Below are 24,957 nucleotides of genomic sequence, written 5' to 3'. Positions count from 1 at the left end.
GGGATGCTGGTGAAATTGGTTCTGGTCGCGTGGCTGGTGTTGCTCCTGTTGGTGCTGGGGGATTAGGCCACCCAAGCAGTACCCCCTCGCCCCGCCTGTCCTCTGCTGCATTGGAGCAGAGAATCCCTTTTCATCTCCACTGCCGCACACATTTCCTGAGCCCTCGCATGGTGCATTAAACCACTGTGTGCCCCTGTGGGCCAAAGAGCTGGGCTCCCCAAGTGCAGAGCTCTCCAGGGAGGGATGCAGCCATGCACCCATCCCCTTGCAAGCATCCATCCCCTCCTGCTAAGTGTCTGTGGCCACCTGGTCCAGCCCAGCACTACTGCAGGGATAACCTGGAGAAGCAAATCTGCTGGGGCACAGAGGTGGGCAGTGATGCTCACCGGCTTCTCACAGGCAGGAGGGCAGGTTTTGCTTCCTGGTCTGGCAGGGAGTTCCCCACTGGCTTTTTGCCTGCATGAGCACCTCTCGGGTCAGCGGTGAGGTGGGGCCGAGGAAGCTGCTGGGGCCGCCCGGTTCCTGGGCTGGCAAAGCAGACTTTCCTGTTTCGGCCGTGCGGTGCAGCCGCCGTCCCTGCTGCACCCTCAGCTCCGCATCCAGTGGGGTCCTGTCTCACCTCACAGCATGCCCCTGCCATGCGCGGCGGCTAGGCACGGAGCCTACACAGCAGGGAAGGGACACTGAGGCTGGGAAGGAGACTTGTTGGTAAGTCTGATTTCAGGGGCCCGCTCAGTGCAGGGTGGGAGTGAGAAGCAGGACTCCCCCAGCCCCTTTTCCAGGAACAGGGATGCTCGATGCTCTGTTCAGAGCCTACCGAGACTGTGCTGCCTGTCCCAGACCACAGCAGGTCTGTCCCCATCATCCCCAAAACAGCGGCTCAGGTCACCCTGCAGGGCTGGAATGAGTTTTTTTAAAACCAGGGCCAATGCCAGACTAATATGACATAGCCCATGGGGGTCTGGCAGGCAAAAAATGCTGAGACACCTAATTCTGTGCTGGGTGGGTGCCTGCTCACCCACGCTGTCGTGTCCACCCACTGCCACAGCCCAAAGCCACAGCCTGGCACCTCCTAAATATCACAGGCACGTCACCAGCCACTGATTTCCGCATGTGGAGACAGGAGAAACCGATCACTAAAGCTGCTGGTGGTGAGGTGGCAAGCGGAGATTAGGTGTTCAACAGCACAGATGTCCCAGGTGGCCCTGGGCAAGTCACTTAACCTGCACCTCATTTCCCCAGCGATGATGCCGCAGGGACGACAGCAATTCCCCTGTCCCTCCAGCCCTATGCCCACAGGTGGCAAATCCTACTGTTGGAAAAATTAAAGCCTCTTGCTGGCTTTATGGGCTCAGCAGAGAGAAGCACAGAGGTGGTTTCTCCCCGGGAGGTTCCCCGTGCAAGGAGCCATGGCCCTGTGGGGTGGGCAGAACGTGGGCAGAGCGCAGGCAGAGCGAGGTGGCGTTGGCTGCTTGAGCAGGGACCCGCTGGGACACGGGGCAGGCGGCTGGGGCAGCCAAGGCAAACAGGCAGGTACCTGCCAGGCTCAGGCAGAGCGCCGGGGCTGGGTGCCGCCAGCGCCAGGATGGCTGCAGACCCGCTCGCCGTGCAGCCTGGCTCCTGGCGTGCCTCTCCCGCTGCCTCTCCTCACCCGAGAGGAGGCAAAGAAGGAAGTTTTGGCTATGAGGAAGCATTCATGCTAGAATAAGAGCCTTGCTACGGGGAGGGCAGTAGTGAAAAATCATTCTGCTTTAAATTTGAAGCCTTCCCTTAAGCTGCGTCAGCGTTGCCATGTGCACGGGTCGGGCTTACGCAGTTTCCGAGCCGGCGTGACCCCAGTCTGGTGGTACCACTGCCACTTGCAACGCGGGCACCAGTCCCGCTGCAAGCCCAGGAGCAAACCCTCCTGCTCCTCAGCCCTGTGACAGGGGGGGAAATAGCCCCAAAAGGGTGTTAGCTAATGGTGGGGCTTGTCTAGGGCTGAGCAAACCCTTCAGCTCATGCTGCCTGGCCAGGGAGGAACCAGCACAAAACAGTTCTTGGTTTTTTTTTTTCCCCTACAGCCAGGTGATTCCTTTTCTTAAAAACAAAGGAAAACCCTAATCCATCCCCTCTCCCTCCCCTTTCCCAAGGCAGGCATGCAGGGATATAAACGGGGAGGCTGTAGGTGAGGGAGCCCTCCCTGCCTGCGGCTCCCTCCCGCTCCATTTCACACCTCATTGCCAATGTGGCCAAGCCCTAAATGCTTACGCTGAGGTCTATGTTTTAATTGTGTTTGCTCTCATTAGAGCCCTGGGCCACCGGCAGCACAAGCGCTACTGGAAAGGAAATCCCCACCCTGTTAATTTTGCTTGTGTCCGCAGGTCACCCCAGCTTAGCCATGGCGGTGGCAGCCAGGCAAGGCAGGGCGACGGCCTCCCCGCTCGCCAGCAGCCCCGTGGCCACCACCACCACGGCTCGGCCGGGCTTCCTGGGCGGCTGGCTTAGCCGGATCCCACGTGAGTACGCGTTATCTGGTGGGGGTCCTGGACTCTGAGGCCCTCTTCTCCCTCCCTCCAAACCCCTTTTTGCTGCGGAGGGTCTTTGCTGCCCATTTGGGGAATGGTGTCCAGCTGCAGCCTCCCTGCATGGGGCCTGTCCAGGATTATAGGGGCAATTCTGAAAGTACAACTCCTTAATGCTGAAGCACCAGGAAGAGGTTTAAATGCACTCTGTATTTTTTTGCTTGATTTTAACTCTTCTGTCCATCCCCGCTCCCCAAACATTGCACCAGTACCCAAATGGGCACTCATCGCCGTAGCTGTGGCAGTGGCCGTTCTCCTCCTCCTCTTCCTCATCTGCATCATCAGGTGCTGCTGTCGCAAGAAGAAGCCCAAGAAGAAGGAGAGAGTCAGCTTGCACACCGTCAGCAACTCCACCATGGCCAGCCTCGTGCGTCCTGCTTTCCCCTCTCCCCCACCTCCCTCCTCCCTGAGTGGTTTGGTGCCACGCTGCCTGGTCCCAGGGGTGGTGGAAGCACGGCATGGCCGCGGATGTGGCTGAGCACGTCCTGAGGGTAGTGCTGCTCTCTGCCGCAGGTCCAGCCCGAGATGGAGGACCTGGAGCGGGCTGCGGAGCAGACAGGGCGAGGAAAGCTGCAGTACTCCCTGGAGTACAATTTCCGTGCACAGGAGGTAGGGATGCTCGTGTCTGCGGCACAGCAGGGAAAAGGCTTTGCTCTTGCATGGTCCCTCTTTGCTGCCCACTGAGGTGGACCATGATAGTGCTTAGGGATATGGTGTAGTTGAGAATGATCAGTGGGAGGTTAATGGTTGGACTAGGTGATCTTCAAGGTCTTTTCCAACTTAGATGATTCTGTGATAACCTCCTGCACCTCTCCCCCGGCCCTCAGCCTGCCGGCTCTCACACCAGTGTGGAGTGGAGGTGGCTTCCCTGCTGCACTCGCTTCCCACCAAGCCCCTGGTCACCTGTCCCCATCCTCCTCCACCTGGTGACCTTGTGCATCGCTCCTTTTAAGCTGAAAGTCGGCGTGAAGCAGGCAGCTGAGCTGAAGGCCATGGACAGCGGAGGCACATCCGATCCGTACGTGATTGTCTACCTTACATCTGATATGAAGAAGAGATATGAGACCAAGGTTTACCGCAAGACCCTGAACCCTGTCTTCAATGAGAACTTCACTTTTCAGGTAGGAAACTATAGCTGATGATGGCTTTTTGGTCCCATCAAGAACACTGCATGGGCACTGCTCCCTGGGCAAAACCTCTCCAGGCAGGGAGATGCCTTTGCAACTGGGATGGGGAAGCATCGGAAAGACCCATTACTGCACCTGCTGCCCTGTCCCGTGGGGCAGGGCTGCCACTGAAGAGTGAGTCCAGGCTTTTGGGTCCTCCCCTGCAGGTACCCCAGGCAGAGGTGCCTGACTCCACGCTGGTGATGCAGATCTACGACTTCAACCGCTTTGCCAAGCACGACATCATTGGCGAGGTCCGGCTGCCCCTGGCCAGTGTCAACCTGCAGCACGTCATCGAGCAGTGGAGCGACCTGGTGGCGGCCAGTAAAGTGGAGGTTGGTCCTGGTGGGTGGGGAACTCTGCTGGGAGGGATGCGCTGTTGCTATGCTTGCCACCACCCCAAGAAGCAGGCCCTTAAGGGCAAGCAGGAGTGTGGGGGAGACCCAGGAAACCTGGGGCCAGCCTGATGCTCCAGCCCCAGGTGAGCTGGCTCCTCTGCCCAGTGCTCATCGCTGGCATCTCTCCATCAGGAAGAGCAGCTGGGTGAGATCTGCTTCTCGCTGCGCTACGTCCCCAGCACCAGCAAGCTGACGGTGCTCATCTTGGAAGCCAAGAAGCTGAAGCGGATGGACTCCCATGGGCTCTCAGGTCAGCAGGGGCCGCTCATGTCTAGATATCCCTACTCCTGCCCGGGCCTTAATGATGGCACCAAGAGTTACAAAGCCTTGAAAGCTCTTGGTGCCAAGACCTGCTTCCTGCTGCCACCACCATACCCAGCCCTCAGGAGACTCCCAGCCTTCCTCAGCTTTGGGCAGAGCTGGAGGTGTCTCCCAGGAGGAGCTGTCATGGCTGGGTGGTACCTGGAACTTGTGGCAGGAGACAGGAGGAGATGAGCTCTGGGTGGCTGGCAAGGGGAAGAGGGGTGGATGCTCACCACGAGGAGTGACAAGTGGGATGCTGTGCTCTGCTTGGAAATGGCCCAGGGAAGCTGTTTCCTGACTGAGCTCCTCAGTCAAAAATTGTCACTTGTACCAGCTGTGTCCTCTCTCTCCCCAGATCCTTTTGTCAAGGTGCATCTCATCCTGAACAGGAAGAAATGGAAGAAGAAGAAAACAAGTGTGAAGAAAAACACCTTAAGCCCTTACTTCAATGAGGCATTTGTTTTTGAGGTGCCTTTCAATCAGATCCAGGTGGGTTTCCCTGCAGTGCTCAGTGCTGAGTGGGTCCCTGCTGCGGCGAGCCCCCTCCCACTGACCCTCTTTCTTGTGTCCCCCCTCAGAATGTGGACGTGGTCATCTCCGTCTGGGATCACGACAAAGTGACCAAGAACGAGCCCATTGGCAAAATCTTCCTGGGCTGCCGAGCCACGGGCAAACAGCTGCGGCACTGGTCTGACATGCTGTCCAACCCACGCCGGCCCCTGGCCCAGTGGCACAGCCTGCAGCCCCCAGATGTGGTTGACAAAGCCCTGGGGCTGAAGTCCCACCTCAAGCTGCCCCTGCCCCACAGATAGTGGGGGGTCTCCTCCTCCACCCAGAGGGCAGAACGGAGGGCTTGTGGGTGGGTGAGAGGCTTCTGCTCAGCACCATCTAGATGTGTTGGTCCCAACACAGTGTCAGCAAAGAGGGGACTGGGGGCCTTTTCTGGCCAAGAGATGATCTGGATGCTGGTGCCGCTCATGCCCTGTGTAATGCCCAAAGCGGGGCAGCTCGGCACCCCAGGGCAAGGCTGGCCGTGGAGCAGAGGATTCTACAGGGGAAGGCATGCGCACAGGAGCCGGCTCATCCCAGTCGCTTGTGGGCCAGGGGTACAAATACATAGAGCTTCAAGCTCATGCAAAAACACTGAGTGCGTTGATATTTTTAAAGCAGAGGATTAACATCCTGGTGGCCTGGGGTGGGGTGTTTCTTTGGTTGTGAATAACTCATCAAGAGGTGAGTTCTTGGGAAGGCTTTATGTGTGTATTTGAAGGCCTCTAAACAAGACCAAGATCCTGAAGCATCCTAAGAGGCTTGGGAGGAGAGAAAAAGGACAGGCTGACAAGGAAGGTGTTGGAGATACAGGATTATGTCTTTAGTGCCTCTGCGATAAGCATGCTCTGTGTCCTGGCTAGAGGCTAAAAGAGACAGCAAAATCAGCCACTGGCTGTCCACATGGCATCACTCAGCCCATTCCCAGCCCGTGCTGACTTGTGCACCCCAAGATGTGACTCAGGGTATGGGATTTACCAGAGACCATGCCCATGGATCATGCAGATGAGGATGCACAGTGTCGGCTCCTTCCATCCCGCATGGTCCTACAGTACCAGCACAGCAAGGTTTGCACCTCCAGCACCTGGAGGTGCTGTCAGGGTGGAGGAGCTGAGGCTCTCACTTCCATGCCATGGTCACACTACACTGATGAAGGCTGGGTTGTGGCCCTCACGTCACGTCTGGGCAGGTTTCATGTAATCTGGGAGGTTTTTGTGGTCACATGTCATGCCCTGCCCTGCTTCACGAGGCCTTGGGGTGGGGACTAGGTAAGTAAAGATCCCTCCTAGAAGGATGAGGGCATCGCAGAGGTGCTGTCATCCCTACCCATCCTTGAGTGTGCTGAAATTTGGGATGGCTGGAGAGCAGCTCCTCTGAGCCATCTGCAGGAGGAAGCTCACTGCATTGGGCTGGAAGAGGGAATCACACTTGCTTCAAATTACTCCTGTTACAAAGCAGCCATACCACACAGAAGATTTGGGCTCATATTATGGAATTTTGGCCCAAAAGACAAAAGTAATTTGCACCATGGGGAGCTGCAGGCACAATGCTAATAGCTATTGCCTGGGCTCTGGAGGAGAGAGAGCCTGGCGCATTAATGAAGAGCCATTAATACTGAAAGGCAGTTAATCTGCAATTACCCGGAGCTCCATGGAGCGACCATCCGAGAGTTAAACAAACATGGTGAAGCTGAGGAAGATTATGAAAACTCTTGATAGAGATTAATGACTAGACAAGAGCTTAACCATAAAAAGCTGCTGTGTCTGCTTCTTGATAAATATTCTCCAGGCTTTGCTGTGGCCGTAAGGAGGGAAGAAATGACAGGGTGGCTTTGAGATGGCTCTAACAAGTGGAGTGTGGCTTCTGCTGGGGAAACAGCATCTGCTGGTGGCCGCTAATGAGATGGAGGAGGAAATCAGTCATCAGAGAAAGACATGTAAAGGGATGCTTTAAAGCCTCAACCTCCAGTCTCAGCCTTAAATCAGGCTAGTACAGTAATTTAGGGCCATTCAGGACCCAGAAGGGCTTTTGGAGGTGTTGGGAACAGGCATTTCTTATTTGCGTGCGTGTGTGTGTCTGTGTGCGCTTTTTCCAGCGCCCTTTTTTGAAGTCATGGCCTTGAGTTTCACTGCATAATTTACAAGGCCAGGCATAAAAGCATGCGGATATTAGTCCCAAAATGGATGTGGTTGAAGAAGGTGCAGGGACATCCCCTCCTTGAGAAACATTACCCCCAATACCAGTGCCTGCCACTCCTCTCTCCAGCTTTGGCCCTGCTCAGAGACTGAATTGCTGGTGCAGTCCCGGGTGAGCAGAGCTGATGAGGGAAGCCTGCAGTGATTTTAGGGGGGAAGCCAGGGAAGCTGGGAGTGAGCGCCCTGCTGGGCTGGCTCTGGGCAGCCTGGGGTGAGACTTGGTGCAGTAAAACTCAGCAAACTGATTTGTTTGCTCAAGAGGGAGAGGCAAGCGGGTGGGGATGATCTCCACCCAGCCTCGGTTTTTAATGCACCACCGAGGTTGCTTTCTTCCTCCGTCATTGCTTTTCCTCTCAACCTGCCTTGTGCTCTTACAACAAGGCTTTGAGCACTCTCCTCCCCTGGCAGGATCCTCTTAGTATCTGCTGGCAGCTGTTTGAAGCAGGGCTGGTGGAGCTGGGCTTCGTTTCATGGCTTATTTCACTCAAAGTGAACACAGCTTGCTTAGGAGTCCGTTCACAGGGAGGCAGACAGCCCCGTCTCACGTGCAAGCATCTCCTTTGCACCTCCCCGTGGCCTTGGCAAGGCTAGTTGTCCCTCATCCACCAAGGCCAGATGTCCGAGCATCTTCTGCCTGACCAATGCTCCTCGTGTACTCGGAGGGCCTGGAGCAGGAGGATTCCCTGGCAGAAGACGCAACAAGAGGAGAGGTTAAAGGAGGGGGAAAGCAACTCCTCCTCAGCTTGTGTCTGTGCTGGATTCCCGTGTCTGCATCTAGAGGGCAGGGCAGGTACATGCTCAGAGCTGGGTCTCTCTGTCATCTGCTCTGTAGCCCAGGGTAGAGCCTCACCAGCCAAGATTTCTTCTTCTGGAGATGGAGTGCATGTGCAGGAGGGAGAGAAAGCTGTGATGCTGTGGTGCAAGCCCATTCTCATCGCCACAGAGCCAGCTGGCAGCCGTGTGGCGATGCTGGGGGTGTCCAGGTGGCTTTTTCCAGAAGGCAGGAGCCAGCCCTTGCCTGACACTGTACCACAGGTGCAAAGGGGGGTTTGCTGGTGGGTTAAGGGAGACAAAAGCAGGTATCCAAAGCCAGTCTGCACGGTGCAAGGTGCCCAGGTGGTGGCTGGGGAGTTTGTTCCTCTGCTTCATGCAAGGGACAGTCCCTCTACATTTAATTAGCAGCTTTGAAGGTTAGTGGCAAGGCAAAAAGTGGGTCTTGGGCCAGGCAGAGGTCTGTTAAAGGAGACAAGGAGTACTGAGAATTGAGGTGTTTGCTATTAAGATTTGTAATCTCAATTATTTACATCCAGATCCAAGACTTCTGACCTCCAGAAGTCCCTCCCGAAGCAAATTATTCCCTCATACAGTGATTTTTATGGTGTTTGTCCCTGTACTTCAGGAAATCACACCGGAGAACTGCACCAGGAGAAGGCTCAGCCTTATACGTACTTGTCACCAGTTGTCTGCCGTGAGACAAAAATGATTACGGGCTGTCATCGTTCAGCCTGGGTATGAGCTGGCTGTCCTCCAGCCACAGATTTTTTGGCTAGTCTTACAGTTTTTGAGAGCTGGAGAGTATCTAAGCTCTTCTCACCAGGAGCAAGCGTGCCCGTTTTATAAAGATTCGTTAGCTAGCATCATTATGTCTTGCAATTTTATGGGCAAAACGTGTATTTTGTCATGCATGGGTTTCTTTATTAAAAGCTCTAGCTCCTGGATTTGTGGGGTATTATGCAGGTTTGCAGCTTTTTGTTTTAAAGCACATTTTTATCCTTTGTGGCTGCAGGTCAGGGGCAGAGTAGGGTGGAAATATATGAGGATGCCTCCCAACTCAAAACCCAGAGGCGAACAGAGAGGACGGTTGGCTTTTGATCAAGGCTCTTGCAAAGGAGCAGGGGAACCGGCAGCTGCCTGGCCATGCCATGAGCCGGGGGTTCACCGTGGGAGGCTGGTGGTGTGCGATGGCAGGGGGAGACCCCCTCGGCCTCTACCCCTCAGCTGGAGCAGAGGAGGGGAGCTGAGGCAGCATGGGTTGCAGCCAGCCTCATCCCCCCGGAGCCCTGTTGTGTGCCACTTGCTCTCAGAGGGCCTGGGGCCACGCTTCCCCCCAAAATGACATCTTCCAGGCTGCCCAGCTTGCTGCCCTGGAGACAGCTGCTGGCCCCCTGGCACCTGCTGGCCCCGGCGTCCTGCCCTTGCCTACACTAAAGCACTGTGGTGGTGGGGACAAACTTTGCTGAAGGGTCCGGCATGACACAGAGCAGGAGAGATGGCTGTTGTCAGCCAAGTGGCCTCTGGGAAACTCCATGGGAAAAAGGGGGTGCTGGGAATGGGTGCTGGGAGAGCCCCCGCTCCAGGCACCGATGGGAAAGGGGTGGAGGGGAGATGTCATGCTTGGGGATTGGGGTCTCCAGGGGGGATGCACAGGAGGGAGGGGATGGGGGCTTTGTGCTGAAGGCAGGAGCAGGGGTGGGGGGAGAAGAGAGCAGGAGGGAGGCTGTGGGATGGTGTACTGCTGCCTTTCAGGGTGTCTGCTTCCTCCTCTGCCCTGGCTGAGTCTGCTGTGGATGTGATTTTCAGTTTCTCAGACAGAGGCAAGGAGCCCTGCCCCTATCCCTACCCTTATCCCTACTCATTTCCCTATTCCGTTTTTCCTACCCTTTTCCCCTTCTTTCCTGTTCCCTCCTCCCTGGCCCTTTTCCCTGCCCCAACTGCTGCTGGGGCTGTGCATCTGGGACTGTTCCTGCTGCAGACTGGCCTTGTTTTGCTTCTGGATCAGTCTGGTGACACAGAGGTATTTTTAGGACCACTTTACATCCCGGTGCACCTTTCACTGCCATGGGTGGAAGGGAGAGAGGGAGGTTTCCCTCATGGGGGCAGCAGCCTCCTGCCCCAAACAGCCTGGTCCGAGGAACAGGACTGATAACAGGTGTGTGGAGATGCTCTCTGATGGCTCCTTCCATATGAACTTTGTGGGCAGACCTAAAAAACCTAAACCTCTTATTTCTCCATATTTTAGGTCTTGGCAGGATAGAGCCAGGGAAGAAGCAGCACAAGGGCTTCATAGCTTTTGTTCTGTCAGGCAAAAAATGCCCCCCAAAGAAGATCAGTGTTACGGGTGAGTGGGTACCCATCAGTGATGACTTGTTGCTTGTCAACAAGGTGGGGATTTCTCAACCAGCCTTGCTAACTTCACGCAGAGGTGATGAAACCCCTATGGGTACTTACTGCAGTTCAATTTGAGCAGAAACAAGCACCAAGTCAATTAAGAATAGGAGTTCAACTGAGCTGAAATGAGACCTTGACCTGCAAAAAACCCGAACCTATATCTTATTTTAAGTCCTGTGAGCAATGCCTGGGAAGATGGTAGGTTTGCAAACAAGCGTTTCATCACCTTGCTCATAAACATGGACATTGCAGATGACCCTGTCTGAGCCAGTTATCTAGGGGCAACTAGTCCTCTGTGGGAAATGGACCCTTCGAGCTGTGAATCAGTCATCGTTCACTTAGAAGGAGAAAAATTGCACCCTTGGAAGAGCCAGTGAAGGAGGTGGCTGGCTCAGGTGAAGATTTCTGCCCAGCTGGCATCTGGGTTTGCCTTGGATGGAGAGCATTTTCCTCTTAACTTACGTGAAAGTCTGAGCAGTTCAGACATAGGAGCCTGGATTTTGGCGTGAATGGTGTCACTTAAGACAGCCCAGTTAAAACACTTGGCCTTGGAGTTATAAAAAGCTGGTGGGGAACTTTACTCTGGATGTAACAAAGGATATGTTCACATCTGCAAAGGCCTCCTCTGAAGGTCTCTCTGCTTTGGTTACACTCATCCCACACCACCCCTGACTTTTGAGCATGTGTTAAACTCAGGTCAGGCTCCATAGGGGAAAATTCACGTCTTGGATACCCCCTGAATAAAGCAGCATTGGGGATGATCTTGAAAGATACTCGGTGGGGTTGGGTGTTGAGTTTTCCTGGCTCAGACCACTCCTAGTCTAAGCTCATCCCCTCCCTTCCCAGGCCTGACTGCGAAGCACCTCCAGAGGCCTCTCTCCTTGCAGCTATCTTCTCCCATGGCGCTCTCTGTGTTCTGCAGGTATGTGAGGCTGCTGAGGGTCTTTGCAGCTGCCAGCTTTTATATCAGATATGGTGTCTGGGGTCACACAACACTTGCGAAAAGCCAGTGACATTGAAATGGATAATTTCTGGAGAACCATTCCCTATGCATAGCCACTGGTTTGTAGGGCAATTGCTTACCTTGGGGAGAGAAGAGCTTTGTGACTTATCACTCTTTTGCTTGAGTTCTAGAGCCACTTTTTTTTGGTTGTTTTTTTTTTTTTTTTTAATAACACGTTCTCACTGCTGCTTTGTTTTGATGCAGAGAGCCTGAAAGACCTTTTGAGAGCAGAGGCATGTTGCAGCCATACTCATCTGAGTATACAGAGGTGTCAGCCTGTTCTCCAGACATGTTCTGGGTCATGTCCTGGTCTTTAGCAGGCTTTGAGGACACGCAGATACATGGAGGATTGTGATCAGGTGTCAGGTCACTGTGGTAATAGTATCCAGGGGCAGGCTCAGTGGGAATGCCAAAGGGATCACCTCCTGGACACATCAGCTGCTGAAGGCCTGGACATGGATCAACATCTTGGCTTTCCAGAGGGCCTGTCAACTCAGCCTGGGGCCATGGAGAAAGGGCCACAATGTGGTAGAGTCTGAAGCACCTTCTGGTCCAAGTGTCCTGCGTGGAAGTGGGAAAAGCTCCTGTGAAGAGTGAGGTGTGTGCCCGGGGCTGAGCTGGGAACCAAGCAAACTTAACCCTGGCTATGAACACAGCCTCTCCATCGCTGGAGACTGAAGGCCCCAGGCTCTACCATGGTCAAAAAGGGCTTCATCCAGAGGGTTTTCTGCTCTTTGTCCTCTCCCTGCAGCTGCTCTTCACCCCTTTGTGTTTTCAGTTTGAAACACCGTCCTTCCTCCTGGCTCCAGCTTGCAATGAGTTGCAAACCCCTCCAGCAGCCCACACCAAAGACAGTCCCTCTGGAGTGGAAAGGATCATTAAAATGCCTTGTGTCTCTTCAAGAACAGTGTTTATATCAAAAGTACCTGCATGTGAGTACTTGTGTGTGTCCTTAGGGAGTTGTTCTGTTCCTACAGGCTCTCGTCCAAACCTGGTGATGGATAGAAGTGCAGCACATGAAGAGAAGGGTGGGGATGTGGTGTCTGTAACCCCGCAACCTGGCAGGATGCACTGGTCACTCTGCTTAGTGCCATCAGCAAGAGGGGACCAGCAAGTCAGCACTCCAGGACTGACAGAGCAGTCTGCAGGTCCAGGTGAGCCTTTGTGGTGTGTTTGTGCCTGTCCCAGGGCAGCAGGGTGGCTGGGTATTCAGGCGGGTTATGTGCAAGGTCCTCAGGGCCTCTAGTGTCTCCAAGTGCTGCTGTGGGCAAAGTCAGCTGCATCTTGTGTCTCCTTGCTCATGCAGCTGGAGAGCCGTGTTTCAGTGGTCTCACCAGTCCTTTCCTTTTTTTCTTTTTGCAGATGGAAGAGGCTGGAGCGGAGGCTCAGCCCACATCATGGGGTCCCTGGTGCAGGCTTCCTTTTCTTGTTTCCACAGATCCAGTTCCATGCCTGCTGCTCCCCTGCCTTGTCCAGCAGACTCCCCTTCCAAGGCCAAGCTCTCCAGCTGCTTCTCCCTCTTCTCACTTGAGCTCTGAGCCCGATTCCAGCCTGCTGCTCCATGCCAGCTCCAAGAAAACCCTCAGGGGGAGCTGGAAGAAAAACCCACATCCCAAGGACCCCACTGGTCTGAAACCAGGGGAGTCTGCATGTTCCCCCTTCACAGGACCCATCATCAGTCAGATAACTGACTGCATCTACCTGGGGAACCTCAACACTGCCTACAGCTCGCGGGTGCTGTGCATGAAGAGCGTTGACAGCGTCATCGACATGAGCAGCCTGCCCAGTGACCGCAGCCGGAGTGTCATTTCCTGCACCTGCCCATGGAGAGTGTTCAGGTACAGCTGGACATGCCTCAAGGTTGACATCCAGATTCTGCTCCATGGAGATTGTCACAGAATGGGGCAACCCTGCTTCAAGTGCATTGAAGCCTCACTGGAGAATGGGAAGTGTGCTCTCATCCACTGCAGGAGTGGTTACTCTCTGTGTCCTACTTGTGTCATTCAGTATCTGATGTTCAAGCCTACGAGTTCATGAGGGTGTGGCACCCGCTGAACATCCAGGAGTGTCATCAGGAGCTGCTGGTGGGTTTGGAGATGTCCCTGCAGCCTAGGGGCATCAACATATGTGCCTGAAGCACTCCCTGTCAAGGAAGATGGCATGGAGCTAAATGGACAGGATGGCTGTGTTGTTTGGCAGCAGCCCTGAAGAGGAAAAGCCAAAAGCCTTAACTCCAACTCATGGGTGAAGGAGGTGACTGTAGCAGTGGGGTATGTAGGGCAGCACTGGCACAAGGTGCGAAGGTGATGGCCTTCCTTTGCAGCAGTTCCTAGAGGCTGGTGTCAGCAGAAGTAGAGCGTGGGGAGCTCTTTTAGGGGTACACTGGAGGGAGAGGGAATGTCCTGGGCAGGATGGGAGCCATGTGCTTTGCTTTGGTCGGATGTGATTTTGGGAAGGCAAAGGGCAGTCAGACACTGGTTTGCTCAGTGGTCCTGCCTGAGCTTTTACCATGAGCACAACTGCTGCTGAGCAGAAGGTTTATTTTTTTGCTAGCAGTATCATCCTCGGAAAAAAGTCATAGTGTCATCTGGTGTCCTGTCACTCCATAGTGCCTGTCCACTTGATGCTTGTAGGATGTTGAAGAGGAGGCAAGGTGTAAGGGTGTAGGAGATGGCCATGAGGGTCAGCTTGCATGGATCCATCAGTCTAGTCCTTCCCAACACGTGATGATTCCCTGGAGGAGCCTGGCCCAGCAGTGCCACACCTACGTCTCTCGAAAGCATAGGGCAGGACCTCCTGTATGTGTCAGGCCTTCCCTCTGTGTGGCCTCGCAGGATGGTGAAAGTGCTCTGGGAATGGTGGACCATACCCATGGCGCATTCCTCTAGCACAAGTGGAGGGGAACAAGGGAAGGGAACAAGATCATCTGCTCCACAGGAAAGGTACCCAAGTGTGAATGGTGCCTCCACTCCCAGCCCCTGTGCAATACCCTCACTCATGCTCCATTTTCACAGAGCTGAGCACCTCTCTGAAGGACTTGCCTGGAGCTTCCTTATGTCTTCCTTGGGTTTTTTTGCAAGGAACTTGTTCATTCATCACTTGAAACACTTACACTACTTCCTTTGGAAACCTCTGTCTTTCTTAATGTTAACTATAGCTCCTAACTTTGGGATGGTTTTGTTTTTCTGTTCTCCCTGGTCCTCACCAGGTTTCTTCTATGACATTCTGGGTCTGGGCCCTCTTTCTTTTTCTGGAAGAGTTGACCTACAGCTCAACTTCTGTGAAAGGCAGCTCCACGGAAAGCCTTATGCAGACTTCAAGCTTGACCTTCTGCTCACCCTATTACCACACCTCACCATCCACTCCTTCCGTATCCTACAAACACATCTGTTAGCCAGAATCTTGCTCATGGGACTTCTTTCTTTGAACTTCTTCATTCAACTCTTTCAGGCCAACACTTCCCTATCACAAGTTGACAATCAAAGCCTTGAACTCAGAGTGAATCTCTTTTGCTGTGCTGCATGCCTGGACTCCAGGAGGTTCAGAAAACCTTAATTTCACAGGGCTGAAGGAAACTCCTTGGGTGTGGGGAATTTTTGAATGGAGAACTCCCCCAGTTTTGATCCCTCCACCAAGAGCTGAGCTGCTCTCTGGAGGACCGGTGGGCCAGTAGTGGCTGGAATGAGTGTATCTGCGTAGGGAGCTAAAGAAAATGGCTGTAAAGACTTTGGAAAGAATAATAGAGTCACTTTCACTCTAGAGTCAAACACGGCTTATGGAGTTGGCACTGAAAGGAGAAGTGAAGCAGCTAAGCTGTCCCTGAATGGGTGATTTCCCCTGCTGGCTGTTGAGGGTGGTCGCAGTCTGTATGCAAATGTGCTTGCTTTGGTCTCTGTTATTTTGTTTTCTGAGAAACTAGCTTTAGCTGGGACAAGCAGACATTCCTCCTGCCAAACTGTCTGGTTTTTGCTGAAGTCCAGATGGGAGATGGGTGCTGGGTGTAATGATGCCTCTTAGTGGCCGCAATGAGGGATGCTCCTGAGGGCAGAAGCTGCTGGAGTTTAACCTCTGTGTTTTCTACGTCTGCCTGGAGCTGAAGACCCCTGTCTCCATTAGAGCTCACCCTGGGAGACGTGGATGTGCAGGAGGTGGGTGGGGAGGAGGGTTGGATTGGGCTGATCCTCGTTACAGCTATTCCCAAGCATTACTCCTTCACTGGGTGCTGACCCATGGCTGTTGCATGGGAGCCCAGGTGAGGGCAAAGCCAGCCAAAGCCTCTGCTGAACTGCCCCTTCACTGAGTCTCACGGTGGATTTGCAAGGGGGGAGTTCAGATCCACAGGGCAGCATACACTGACACCGAGATGTTCACTACCCAAACCATCTACCTCTTGACATTTCAGAGGGACAAATCCTGAGCGGACCCAGCCTTGCCCACACTAGGGCCTTCTCCCTCCTCCACCTGCTATGGGGCCAAACCCCTGCAAGACCCCAGCCCCGTCTCAAGGACTTTACTCTTCCTTCACTAGTACCTGCAGCATTACTTGCACGATGCTAAACGTGGTGAAACAGGAAGCCTGCAGCAGCGGATTTGCTGCTATCTATATAACATCTGAGAGAACCTGGAAAATATTGTCAGGGCCATGTCTGAATCAGCCTAAAAAGCCCCAGCTGAAAGGGGAGGGAGTGCCTGCGTTGGGGGAGGAGGGCGGGTGGGAGCTGTTTGGGTTCCTGTCTCCATGGGACCCCCTACACACGAACACTACATGTGCTGTGACCGGGGCTGGTGAATATTTCCAGCTACATTTCCACCTGCTTCTCCTTCAGACCCACAGAGATACGGGGCTGGGTCCCACGGCAGAGATTATCTCTCTTGCTGGTAGCATGGGGCTGCTCCCCCATGCTCTGCTGCCTCTCCCCAGTCCCCGGGGTTGCAGTGAGCCTTAGGGCTGCCTACAGTGGCTCCACAGGTTTGTTTTTTAAAAAACCTTAGCTGTGTTGAAATATCTCACATGGGGAGGAGCTGCAAATGTTTCCCGTAAGGTAAGTGAGGTTAAAAGAGCATGCTAATGATGGATGGCTCGCTCAGAGATTGCTCTTGCACATGCTATCAGCGGTAGGTTGTGGGGTGCAGGCTCCTTCTCTTCATTCCTGAAGGGCAGAGCTGCTCCCAAGCCCTCAGAGGCAAACAGAGCCCTGCCCTTATCTGTGGATAAGCCGCTCTGTGTCTCCAAGGGGACATTTTATTAGAGGCCTTGCAGATGGATGGCTGTGTGCAGGGAGCCAGGGCTCCCCATAACCTTGAAGCCTTATCTAGTGTGGCTGGTTGGTGGGAGGAAGAAGGAGAGGAAGGCTCCCTCCTCAGCAAACCCAAGGAAAAGCACCTCCGGGGCTCCTCCAGGGTGGCTCCGCTTGCCCGCCCCATGGGTAGAAGATGTCCTCCCCCTCCCCACCCCTCCATCCCCGGTGGCTGTCCTCTCCTCCGGGGCTGCCTGCCTGGCCTGCCCCAGCCAAGGGAGGTGCACAAGGGACTCTTGCACATCATTGGTCTGAGAAGGCCTCCATGCCCTTAAAGAGAAGGTGGATTTTCTGCTGAGCCACCCGAGAAGCCCTTTTATACCTCCTTACTCAGCCAGCTGCCTGCAGCTCGCCAGTCGTCCTGTCCAGCCAGCGGGACTCTGATTTTCTCCTCCAGACTTGGGTGAGCCATTTTGCATGTCTCTTAATGACACAGCTTGCTCTTATGGGGTAACGGGGATTAGATTCACTCACCTGAGTTTTAGGGAGATAAATACCAGGTGGAGGTGACCTGCTGGGAGAAATGGGGCTGCTAAAAAAACCTTCTCCATCCTTTTGCCTGTTGGAGAGGGTCTGTGTGTCACGAAGTCTCCCTCTGTCCTTTCCAGTGACCTTCTTTCTCTTTGGTTTCATGCTTTCCCCTCCCTTGGTTGGTTCTGCTCTCCGACTTGAGTGGCGAGGGCAAGCGGAGCCGCAGGCTCCCTAATGCTGACCTCCCCAGGGCCATAGGACGGGGGATCCTTCCTTGCCTGCGGTAACTCGGCGATGCTTCCTACTTACACCCCTTCCTCCAGCTCCCAACCCGGTCCTTGCAGCGCCTTCCTCCCTAAAAACACCCTCGGACAGGGACTGACATCCAAATTTACTGTGTCCCCCCCCAGAACAGGTGATTTACCCACGTTGCAGGCAGCGAGCCGCAGCCTGGCGTCGTCCCCTTGCTTCCTCGGCATTGCTGCCGCCAAAGTGGGTGCGTGCACGCGCGGAGCAGGGATGTAAGTAAAAATAGCCGGCGTTCCTCGGCTGCCCCGTCCCTCAGCTGTAGCCTGGCCACCTGCGCTGGCTTTTGCTTCGCATCGCCCCGACCTCCCTGAGTCACGGGGGCTGGCACCAGGGAAAGGCTGCCGTCCGAGGAGACAGCTGCAGCTCCTTCTGCAGCTCCCTGACCATTTTTAGAAGCACTTTTCCCCCCCTCCTCCCTAAAGTAATGTGATGGGCCTGCACATTTTCCAGGATAAAGTTTCCTTGGCCCTGCAAGCTGTGCCTCCTCCCTCGGGCATGAGCCCCCATTAACACTTCACCTCCCAGCAGAGCCTCCCAGGTCTGCAGGTGGCTGTGTTTCAGAGGCTTGCCTGCTCTGCAAAGGACTAGCTTAGTTTGGGCTTGGCCAACACGCCTGCATCCTTCCATTAGGAGATATAAACAAGAGATACTGCCCTGCTAGAAACGTAAAATTCTATTTACAGGGAAATAATTTACAGCAAAACAAAGGTGCTTTTCCATCTCTTCTCTAAGATGCTGCGTTGTACCTGTTAAATTTCCACTTAAAGGAAATGCAAGGAATTGTCTGGGGAAACTCTTTGTGCCTTTACCAACTCAACAACAACTTTCAACCCTATCCTACCTAATCTGTGCTGAGACTGTTGCAACAGGCTCCCCTGGGTGCATATACTGGGAGCAGCATCCTCCAAAGACCTTCCCTGTCACCTGGGGTCACTGCCAACCCTTCACAGGCTTTGGGGTATTTCTTGTTCATGAAGTGGGGCAAGACTGCATGGCAAAGTGAAGCAGTAAACTGAAAATAGCTTTTACCTCTTACTTCATTGCATAAAATGGTTTCCTGGGAGTCAAAAAAGAGATATACCTGCTGGAACTACTGTCACAAATCTCTGTTTTTCTGGCCCAGCACCACTTGGTCTGGTCCAGAAGTCCCCTGATGCTGAGGTTTGTGTGGCTGTGAGTAGGCACGTGTTTGGCTCTCATCCACAAACTGCAGCCTAGTTCCCTATATGATGAAAATTTGGAGAAGTTGGGAAATAAGAGCAAACCTGTTCCTCTTTTTTTTTTTTTCTTTTTTTTTTGGTAGAGGAATCTTGCTTTGTTTTTAAACCCAAGAAAGTCACCAGCAGCGTGAGCGTGAATAATTGTGAACTTTTTTTCTTGGTTTTCATTGCAGGCTCACAACCATCTAAAGCAAGATGTCTGAGTAAGTTCCCATTTTTCTCTCTCTAATATGTTGTTGGCATTTAAAAACTTTTGTTCAACTGCCAACTTTTTGTGCCTGTTAAGATTCCTCTGCTTGTTTCCAATTAGGATGCTAACTGCCTTTTTCTCCCCTTTCCCCTTTCTCTTCCTTCCCTTCCTTGTCCATCTGCTCTTCTTGAACAGTGATGAGGTAAGTGTGTCTTCCCGGGATTTTTCCTTTAGCGATGCTCATGGCATCAATCCTGGCTTCACAGTTCCTCTTTAGGAAAAGCAGCTACTGGGTGGCACGGCGGGGGGGGAAGAATGGTTCATGGCAAGGCTTTCTTGCTGACTCCTCCTGGTAAAGATGGGAAGGAGAAGAAAAATTCCTTTTGAAGGTCTTTTCTGCCTCCTGGCTTGGAGTTAGATGCTTTTTTCCCTCCTTTCCTGCTTCCCCAGCCGGCCACGAGATGGTGCTGGGAAGGCGGTGGTCCAGAGCCACCTCTCCTCCATCACCCATCCACCACCCAGCCCCTGGCCTAGCATCCTCTCATCCTTCCACACACATAGCCCCTCATTTTCTGCCCACTGAGCACTGCCAAAATGCTTCTCAAAGGCCATCCAGGGGAGAATGAGCAGGGTGGAGGTTGCATCCTTAGCAAGTTCTCCCTGGCTTCTGGCAGAGCCGGAGCGGGGCTGGGCTTGAAGTCTGGTGGTGACTGGGCAAACGCAGGGGAAGGTGTGGGAGGGTTGGCTTTGTCACTCCCCATCTCCTCTTAGCAAGTCTCTCCATATGTCCGATACACGAGAAGGTCAAGCTTGTCCTCACTGAGAGAAAAGAGGATTTCAGAGACTCATAGAAATCCCACAGCACTCTTTGCTAAGATACCAGTTTTCAGATGGAGAATAAACCCTGGGCTAACAGTGCTCAAGGGATCTGCTCTGTCACGGACCATGCCTGGATTCATACGAGCAAAATCCTGCTGGTTAATGGTGCACTGCATCTCTGAGCTGGATGCCTTTTCTCTGCAGAGCCCTCCAGCCCTGTCAGGAGGGCCTTAGCACCATTTACATATGCAAAGCATGTCAGATTTTGTTCTGCAGATCCTTATCCACTTCCTTCTCTATGCAGCACAGACTCGCACCCAAATGCTGCTTTCTACTCCCCCAGCACAGCACATCAGATGTCAGGGTGTGTTTCCCCTGTGCTAGCCGCACTCAGCCTTGCTCAGACTTCTGGGCAAAATACTGAGGAAACAGCTGCAATGCAGTGGCACATCAAAGTTGTGGCTTCTTTTATAAATACGAGACCTGTTGCTGCTGTTCCAGCATGTCATGGGTACAGAAGGGCAGGCTTGGTCTTCCAGAGTCCCCAAATTATTTCTCACCTGACATCCCAGGGAAGAGGGAGCTGGTTTGTGTCTTACAGCCACAGCCTCCTGGCCAGAGCAGCCTCCAGATCTGAAGACCCTGCAGTCATGTCTGTCCATCAGCTGTGATAAACCCCCTTCAGCATCACCTGTGCTGGGTCTTTTTGGCTCCAAGAAATCACACAACCCTCCTGTTTTCACTTGCCTGGCTGTCCTCACCAGGTGTGCCACTCAGAAAGACATCCCACAGCTCCCGAGTGCCCAGGGACATTGGTGATGTTAGCTTGAGTGCAAAGCAAAACCCATGTCTGAGTGAAGAGGAAATTAGAGAAAAGGCCAAAAGTCCCAAGAAGCCAAGCTTGAAGTTATATTTTATATGCATATCTTCAAGTTCGTTACCCTTATTACCTTTTCCTGATGCACTTCATAGGTTTTAGCTACCTGAGGTTTGGCAAAGCTGGGCTCAGCAGGGAGCCTCTTCTTTGAGTGTCACTGGTTTGGGGACAAACTCTGTGTCAAACCATCCATTCTGGCTGGAGCCAGCTCCCTGGCAGGGCAGCTCCTCGGTGGACTGTGGGGTTGCATGGGGAAGGGGAATGGAGAGAGGAATGGGCACCCAATAACCTGCTTTTCTCTCGTTCCTCCCACTTGCAGAAAAAAAGGAGGGCAGCCACTGCCCGTCGGCAGCACCTGAAGGTACGTGGCACTGCTGGGGCTGGGTGAGGTGTGTCCTGACCATCCCATCTCCCATCCCAAGCCAGCCAGCTCTCATCATTCTCCCTCCTCAAAGAGGCCATGATCCACAATGTGGAGGCCCCCAACCCCACTCCTTACTGTGTCCTCACCAGTATACCTTGCTTGGAGATGCTGGTATTGATGGAGAGCTCTCCAGGCTGCCTCTCCACCAGGGCTCTCCCTCCCTTTCCCACCCTCCCTGCCCTCTTCCCTTGCCTCCACCCTGTGCTGACCATCGTCCTGCTGCCTTCCAGAGTGCTATGCTCCAGCTTGCTGCCACTGAAATAGAAAAAGAAGCAGCTGCTAAAGAAGTGGAGAAGCAAAATTACCTGGCAGAGCATTGCCCTCCTCTGTCGCTCCCAGGATCCATGCAGGAACTTCAGGTAGAGACTTCTTTAACCCTTTCACTGTGCCAGAGCAGAAAGGATTTGGCTCCATCAGTTAGCCTGGTGGGTCTAGATTGGCTTTCCTGTCTTGAGCCCCTTCTCACCTGTGGGTGCCCTGGAGCTGGCTGGATGTGGAGCTGGCTTGAGAGGCAGCTGGGGTCTCTCTGAAATAAAAAAGGGGTCTGGCTGGCAGGAAAGCTGCATTTCTAACAATGTGTTGAGGCAGCATTTGTGTGAAACCAGTAGCATGGAGACCAGGAGCTGGCCTGCAAGCCACCCTTCGCCATCTGGTCTTGACCCCATTTGGTCTTCTGGACTGAGGTCTTTCAGAGCCAGAGCAGTCAGGAGGGAGCGACCATGCGTGTGGGTCCTAGCCATCAACACCCCTCTCTGCTTTTCCACCCAGGAGCTGTGCAAAAAGCTTCATGCCAAGATAGAGTCAGTGGATGAGGAGAGATATGACACAGAGGTGAAGCTACAGAAGACTACCAAGGAGGTGAGTTTCCTTGGAGTCATCCTTCAGGGGAGTCTCCAGTCCATCCTTTGTGCCTCCCCACACCACTTGGGTCCATCTCATGAAACCCATGCCCTGCTCTCTCTCTCTGCCCTCACCTCATTTCATCCCCTTGCAGCTGGAAGACTTGAGCCAGAAGCTCTTTGACCTGCGGGGCAAGTTCAAGAGGCCACCCCTGCGCAGGGTGCGCATGTCCGCTGATGCCATGCTGCGGGCCCTGCTGGGCTCCAAGCACAAGGTCTGCATGGACCTCCGAGCCAACCTGAAGCAAGTCAAGAAGGAGGACACCGAGAAGGTACTCCTTCCCTCTCCCCTGTGCCCATACAGCAGTTGTCCCCTGTTTTTTGGGGCTCATGCCTCCCTGTGTGATAGACAGGGTTGAGCGTAAGCCTATCTCCGTAACGTTCTTCCTGCTCAATATTTCCTCTTCTGGCACCCATGATCTTGAAAAAGGAGGGTGCAGCCCCAAAAGATGTACAGCATGGGTGGAATTGGGTTCCTCTAGCCAAGGGGTTTTCCATGGTTGGACAGGTGAAGGGCCCTGCCTGGGTGGGTTCTCACTGCAGGGGCACTGCTCACACCCACACTCCCATCCCTTCCCCAGGAGAAGGACCTCCGTGATGTTGGTGACTGGAGGAAGAACATTGAGGAGAAGTCTGGCATGGAGGGCAGGAAGAAGATGTTTGAGGCTGGCGAGTCCTAAGCATCTGCCTCTCCACACCCGTCCTCTGCTCCCTCCTGTCCCCGCCAACCCCCTGGGCTCAAGAGCACCAACTGGGTGCTGTTCCTCTCTGGTTTTGCGAAGAGCTGTGTCTTGGCAGCAGCAGTGTAAATAAAGCTTTGGCGAGAGAGGCGGGTGTTGCCTGCCTGGGAGGCCGGACCCCAACCCATGCCATGATGCCAGCAGAGTCTGCCCCTGCCGTGGGGGTCCTGGTGGGGATGGGGAGGCTTTGGTGTGGGTCTTGCTGAAGGGATGGGGCACCTCTCTGCTGTTGGTCCTCCTCCAAAGCTGGGAATGCTCGTGCCCCTCATTGTCAGGAGGAAAGGGTGAGGCCATGTGACCACCCTCAGCTGGCATCCTCCTGCCAGGCTGTACCACCCCATGTCCTTCACCAGTGATGAAGAGACAAAGAGATGAGTCCAAGCCCCAGGAGGTGTTGCAGAACCTCCACTCATGGTGGCAGCAGCAGAAATCTGTGGGAAAGGAGCAGAGCCGGGAAGGGAGGTGAGGGGTGATGGCTGCAGGGCAGAAGCAGACCCTACAGCTTCAGTGGGTTTTGAGAGCTGTGAAGTCAGGACAACCTGGGCAGCTCCTGTGGCAGCACCCTGGTACCGGTGCACTGTAGGGTGCTGAGGTTCAGAGATGCTGGCTGTCCCCAAAGCAGCACGGGCAGCTGGGGAAGTGGCAGGTCACTCCTCTCCCTGCCATGGTGGGGATGTCTGTGACCCCCGCTCTTCTTTCGGGTTAGTCCAGCACTTCCTGATTTTGAGCTGCTAGCAGAGGCAAAACCTTAAAATAGTCCCAATGGTTTTAGAAAAGAAAAAAAAACACCAAATTTGCCTTCCCTCTGCCCCTCTCCCATCCCCCCAAACCCTCAGCCCATGAAGTTTCCGGCACAGCTCACTTCTGCCGAGCACAGGAAAAGTGAAACGGCGGCAGCACCCTTGTACCGGAGCTGTCCGTGGGGCTGCTGCATCGGCCAGGGGAGAAGATGTCAGACTCGGAGGGGTGCCAGAAGGGTGCAGAAGGTGTGAACCAAGTAGATGAATCTCCTGGGGAGAGCGAGAGGTGAGGCCTGGAGACCCAATACCCCAACACCATGGCTGCCTTACAGTCCCGGGAAACTGGGAGGCTGGGAAACGGGGGAGGTGATGGTGGGAAAGGAGGATGCGCGGCCAAAATGGTGATGACCCATGAGGCTGAAATGGGTCAGATGATCCAGCAGGCTTTAGACAAGCTCCTCCAGCTAGCGAGAGACTTAGATTTCCTAAAGGCCTCATCTCTTTCGAACTTCAAAGCCCTTGGGAGGGGGTGGTTCAAGTGGGGAACCACAGCTCCAGCAGCAGGCAAGCTCAGCCAGGGGTCTGGCGACCTGGACCTGCTCCGCAGCTGAAATCAGCCCCATCTTTAACACCAGTGGGTGGAGATCAGCTGCCTCTTCTCCTTGCAGCAATCACTGGGTACATCTGATTTCTTGCTCTGTCCCCTACATCTCTAACTGAATTAACCTGGCAACGTTTCAGGCTGGTTGCTCTATGGTTACACCTCTCCCTGTGCCTCCACTCTGCTTTGTTCCTTTATCAGCAGAGATCGTAAAATGTGGGGTCTGTTCGCTCCGACACAGACAGCTTTCCACAGGGGTTAAAAGAAGACAGATCAGTAGCAGAGACCACATCTATCTGTGGTGGAGGCAGGCAGAGATAAGCTCTCCGAGGTATATCACCCAGCAGTGTTTGGACTGGATTCAGGCTGAGCATCCAGGGAGCTTGCGGGGTTGCCTGATTTTTCACCTCCAGCTTCAAAGCTCGCATTAGCATTTCTCCCCAAGGCTTCTGAAAGACAGTGCAGTTAATGTTGATAGGAAAAAAAACCCCTTGAGTGACAATAAGAGGAGAAAGGTGTGTCATCTCCTGTCACTAATGGTTGCAGTAAGTGTTTTGGCTGACATCTGACAGCAATTAGCCTTGGCTGAAGTCTTGACTGGAAGCTTCAAAAGGTGCTGGAAGGCTCTACATGGCTTTCTGCTGAAACAAAGGGGAAGCCTTGGGTGCTGGGGGAGCATGGGGTTTCTCAGAGTGATCTATGCGATTTCCAGCCCTGCTTCATACTGGCTGTGCCTCTGTCACAGGCTCAGCTCATCCTTGCAGGAGCCAGGAGCAGATGCTGGGGGTGGCCCAAGGCAATGGTGCCTTCCCGCTCCCCTCTTGCAGGCGCAGGTATGTGGGTGCAGCCAGGGCCAGCGGCGGGGGCTGCTGTGAGGCAGCTTGTTCTCCTTTCTGTTTCCTGCTGGCGTCTCAGCTAAATATGAGGCTGTCTGGAGGGGTCTGTTCTGTAGCACTCCAACTCTTACAGCCCTTAGAAACGTGTTTAAAAAGTGTGTATGTGAATACTGATAGCAGGGTGGCAC

General features: G+C 53.9%; 3 protein-coding genes across 4 annotated transcripts in view; all 3 read left to right on the top strand.

Moving 5' to 3' along the window:
• Positions 1–607: 607 nt before the first annotated feature.
• Positions 608–5,572, top strand: SYT8 (synaptotagmin 8). 2 transcript variants are annotated; one of them, XM_074841923.1, is made up of 9 exons: positions 608–708; positions 2,364–2,498; positions 2,774–2,931; positions 3,078–3,173; positions 3,518–3,685; positions 3,898–4,065; positions 4,261–4,378; positions 4,787–4,920; positions 5,010–5,572. In XM_074841923.1, the coding sequence occupies exons 2-9, from the start codon at positions 2,381–2,383 to the stop codon at positions 5,241–5,243; spliced, it is 1,194 nt and encodes a 397-aa protein (XP_074698024.1). In that variant the 5' UTR covers positions 608–708; positions 2,364–2,380; the 3' UTR covers positions 5,244–5,572. The 2 variants fall into 2 exon arrangements, with proteins under 2 accessions (XP_074698024.1, XP_074698023.1); XM_074841922.1 differs by lacking the exons at positions 608–708; positions 2,364–2,498 and having other exon boundaries at positions 2,592–2,931.
• Positions 5,573–20,849: 15,277 nt separating this feature from the next.
• On the top strand, positions 20,850–22,681 carry TNNI2 (troponin I2, fast skeletal type). The gene is made up of 5 exons (XM_074842476.1): positions 20,850–20,890; positions 21,184–21,312; positions 21,722–21,811; positions 21,948–22,124; positions 22,434–22,681. Exons 2-5 carry the CDS (start codon positions 21,190–21,192, stop codon positions 22,530–22,532), a joined length of 489 nt encoding a protein of 162 aa, XP_074698577.1. The 5' UTR covers positions 20,850–20,890; positions 21,184–21,189; the 3' UTR covers positions 22,533–22,681.
• A 759-nt stretch (positions 22,682–23,440) lies between these two features.
• Positions 23,441–24,957, top strand: part of LSP1 (lymphocyte specific protein 1) — a 51,825-nt gene continuing 50,308 nt past the window's right edge. Inside the window, exon 1 of the mRNA XM_074842031.1 lies at positions 23,441–23,618. Coding sequence (XP_074698132.1) covers positions 23,542–23,618 — 77 coding nt within the window. The 5' untranslated portion in view covers positions 23,441–23,541. The remainder of the gene's footprint in view (positions 23,619–24,957) is intronic.

The sequence above is a fragment of the Strix aluco genome, chromosome 16 (assembly GCF_031877795.1).
Source record: "Strix aluco isolate bStrAlu1 chromosome 16, bStrAlu1.hap1, whole genome shotgun sequence".
Classification (NCBI taxonomy): domain Eukaryota; kingdom Metazoa; phylum Chordata; class Aves; order Strigiformes; family Strigidae; genus Strix; species Strix aluco.
This window is presented reverse-complemented; position numbering and strand designations above follow the sequence as displayed.